This window comes from Myotis davidii, unplaced genomic scaffold (genome assembly GCF_000327345.1).
Source record: "Myotis davidii unplaced genomic scaffold, ASM32734v1 scaffold6, whole genome shotgun sequence".
NCBI classification, from domain to species: Eukaryota; Metazoa; Chordata; class Mammalia; order Chiroptera; family Vespertilionidae; genus Myotis; species Myotis davidii.
In genome coordinates this window covers 14,192,871-14,196,372 of record NW_006383011.1, presented here as the reverse complement: position 1 = coordinate 14,196,372, position 3,502 = coordinate 14,192,871, and the positions used below count along the sequence as shown (strand labels likewise).

Below are 3,502 nucleotides of genomic sequence, written 5' to 3'. Positions count from 1 at the left end.
CCCTGGTTCCCTTCAGCCCCCAGGCCAATGCTCTATCCACTGAGCCAAACTGGTCAGGGCTAAAAATATATTTTTAAATAAAAGTTAAACTGAGTAACAAAGATAGAGGAAATATATATGTGTATGTGTGTGTGTGTGTGTGTGTGTATATATATAAATATATATATATTTTTGATCCAGTATACACATTAAAAACAACAAAACACTTTTATACCATGAAAAGTCTGGTTTCTACTCTCTTATCATTTGTGCTTCCTACCAGTAGTGCCCTGTCCCTGCCTTAAGTACAAATAAGTAACCAGTTATATTAGTTTCTGAATATATTTCCAGAGTCTCTTTATTCAAGTACAAGCCTAAAAGGTAGCACAAGAATCTTGTATTCTGCACCTTGTTTTTTAAAGAGAATATATCTCGGAGAAATTTGTGCTAGTATTGTATAGCTGTATAATATTCCATTGTAGAATTAAGATTTATTATTTAATAATTATTTAATAATTCTAATGATTCCCTGTTGATGAATATTTGAGTTATTTTTCAGTCATTTGCTATTGAATGGCCAGATACATAAGACAGTTATTTCTACTAAATAAACCCAAGAAGTGAGATTACTGAGACAAAGGGCAAATGTATATGGTTAGATATTGCCAAAATGCTTTCCTGCATGATATTCCAGTATATACTCCCATTACAATGGTTGAGAGTGCTTTTCTTTTCATAAAGCTTTGCCAATATACTTAGAAACTAATATAAGTGGTTATTATGAAGCGTGGAAAATGATATCTTGGTGAAATTTTTAACTTTTTGCTTGTTTAAGGGCCATTTATATTTTATGTGAATTGTTTGTTCATAATCTTTGTCTATTGATTTCTAAGAGCTCTGTTATTTGGGGGGGAAATTAGCCTTGTTATATGCATAAATACTATTTTCCTGAGTTTGTTTTCAATGCTTTCTCTTTCTTTCATGCAGATGTTGAATTTGGCAACCTTTATTTTTATGGCTTCTAAATTTTGAGTCATGAATAGAAAGTTCTTGCCTCAAGAGTTTCAAGGGATCACCACGTTTTCTTCTAGTATTTCTTTGGTTTCTTTTGTGGGGGTGGGGAGAGATTAACCAGGGAATTTATATACATACTGGAGGCCCAGTGCATGAATTCATGCACCTTGAAAGGACCTGTAGGCTGTGCGGCTGTGGTGGGCACAGGGGCAGATCTCATCCCATCTTCTGTGACCCTGACTGGCCCCTCCAGCTGTGGTCCCCGGTCCCCTGTCTGCAGGCAGCCCCGCTCCTACCGCCACCACTCCCACATGCTGACGGCATCAGCCCCATTTGCACCCGCAGGGCAGGAAGTTGTTTTTGTTTTTTTTTTTAAGTACTCCCATTTAGGGTTAGAATAATCACATGTGATATGCAAAGAAATGTAAATAATACTTTGACTTTAAATTAATTAATTTAGACTATATTTCTTCCTACAGATTCATCGAAGCAAGAACAAATGGAAATTTTATTTGAAAGATGGTGTTATGTGTTTTGGAGGGAGAGACTATGTATTTGCAAAAGCCATTGGTGATGCAGAATGGTAAAACTTAGGAGCTCAATACATCATAAACATCAGTGGGACTATATCATGCATTGTGAAACTTGTTTTTGCTTCAGCATAGTCCACAAAGCTGCTCAAATTTTGGTTCACTGGAATTTAATAAAATTATAATTCAGATGCAGATATGAATATACAATTTTATATTTCTTTCATTTACTAATTTAAAAGGGTCTCTTTTTGTTAAACCCTCATTATCTGTACCATAACAAAGCATAGATGCATCAGGTGTGATGGAGCATGAGGAAATGTCATATTTATTTCACTTGAAGTAAAATTTAAATCAGACTACAGTTCCCCTGCATAGTGAAATCAGGATCAGTTAATAGATTGGAGCCAGTGTTTCTCCCATCTCTCACCAAGTAGTAGCAGGATATATAAGAGGGCCTCTCTGGGTCTTTTAGTCTACACTCCTTACTTGCGATCAACCCAGATGGTTCCTTGGAGGCAGATGCCTCTGCTAAACCCATGCTATACATGAACAAGGAAATCTTTGCTGAGGCCAGGGTTTCTGAGCTAAGAATCAGCCTCTCTGGGCTTATCCTGTGGCCAGGTCATTCTTGCATCCTTCTCTCTCTGGAGAATTGTGAGGGTTAGGGTTAGGTTCCCATTCTATTTGTTGAAACTTTAGACTTCTGTTCTCTTCCTAGTCATACTGGGTTTCCCCTTTCTCAATTTTTAAAATATTTTTCTTACAGTGGAAGACCCCTTTCCAAACTCTTTTATCTCTCAAAGATACTACCTCTCGTAATTTTCCCTAACAGGGAATCCCCTCATTGAGTATAGGCTTTCTAAAACAAAAGTCAGGAAAAGATACTTTCTTCAGGAACCTCTGCTTAGGCCAGATGAGATTGCTTGCTCTTATTTGTGGCAAGAAGACCTGGATAAATGTCTTAAAACCAGGGAGAGAAAACAATGTAAAACACAAATAGCTCTCATTTTTCCTGCACCAATAAAAACAAAGAAAATCATCCTCCAAATTATTCTGTAATACTCTCTTTCTTAGTAGATTCACATCCATCAAAGGAACATTTTCCTCATGTTCTGCTTCTCTTAAGGGGTAGAGTATACATGTTCTCTAAATTTAGGATCCTTAATCTCAGCTTTGAGCAGTGTTCTCCAGGACAGTACTCTCACTCAGACAGCAGTGCTGGGTTGAGTGGGTTATGGTCTGTGAAAGGATGAGATACCTTGATCTGACAGGTCACAGGGTGAATTCCCCATTTCCTGTATGGAAATAACCCCAATTAGAAAGTTTAATTTATTCCAACACTTGTCTTGTTTTGCCCAGCTACTATTAGTCATGTCAGAATCTGGATAAATCTCTCTGGGCTTTGGACAACATATGTGGGGTACTATCTTTGGTTTAAAATTGGCAGCTGCATGAGGATTCAGTTTGTACTAGTAAGTGGGCTGGTCTCCTAACCAGATCCTCCAGCTATCTCTGCTTTCTCCTCAGAGTGATTGTCCTTTACCATACTACCACTATTCCAGGTCCTTCTTTGCCTATTGAAAACTTCCGGGTGCTGTGGGTTCTCTTCATGGATGTTGCCTACCATGAAATGGCCATCTTTTCCACATGGAGAGCGAAAAGAGGGCACTTATTCTTCATGTCTGTCCTTGAAATGTACCCCCTCCAGTGCTAAGTACACTTTCTAGTCTTCTTCCTGTTTCTTCCTCCCAGGCTCATCCAGTCACTATGTGCTGTAGGCAAACCTTATTGCAAATTACAGTATAAGGGCTGAATTTAGTGACAGGGTAAATTCACTTGGGAATTGGGGTTTAATGTGTTGGGGAGAGGCAATAGTTGTTTCTAAAATTCCTTTCCTCCTTTCCACTGTGAATTTTAAAATGTCACTTTGCTTCAGTGATTTTTTTAATTTTAATTTTTTATTTCTTTATTAAGGT

The 3,502-nt window shown here is 37.7% G+C and overlaps 1 protein-coding gene across 1 annotated transcript in view; it reads left to right on the top strand.

Moving 5' to 3' along the window:
* GTF2A1L (general transcription factor IIA 1 like) overlaps positions 1–1,616 on the top strand; it is a 29,212-nt gene extending 27,596 nt beyond the window's left edge. The window contains 1 exon segment of the mRNA XM_006778614.2: positions 1,473–1,616. Coding sequence (XP_006778677.1) covers positions 1,473–1,580 — 108 coding nt within the window. The 3' untranslated portion in view covers positions 1,581–1,616.
* Positions 1,617–3,502: the final 1,886 nt, after the last annotated feature.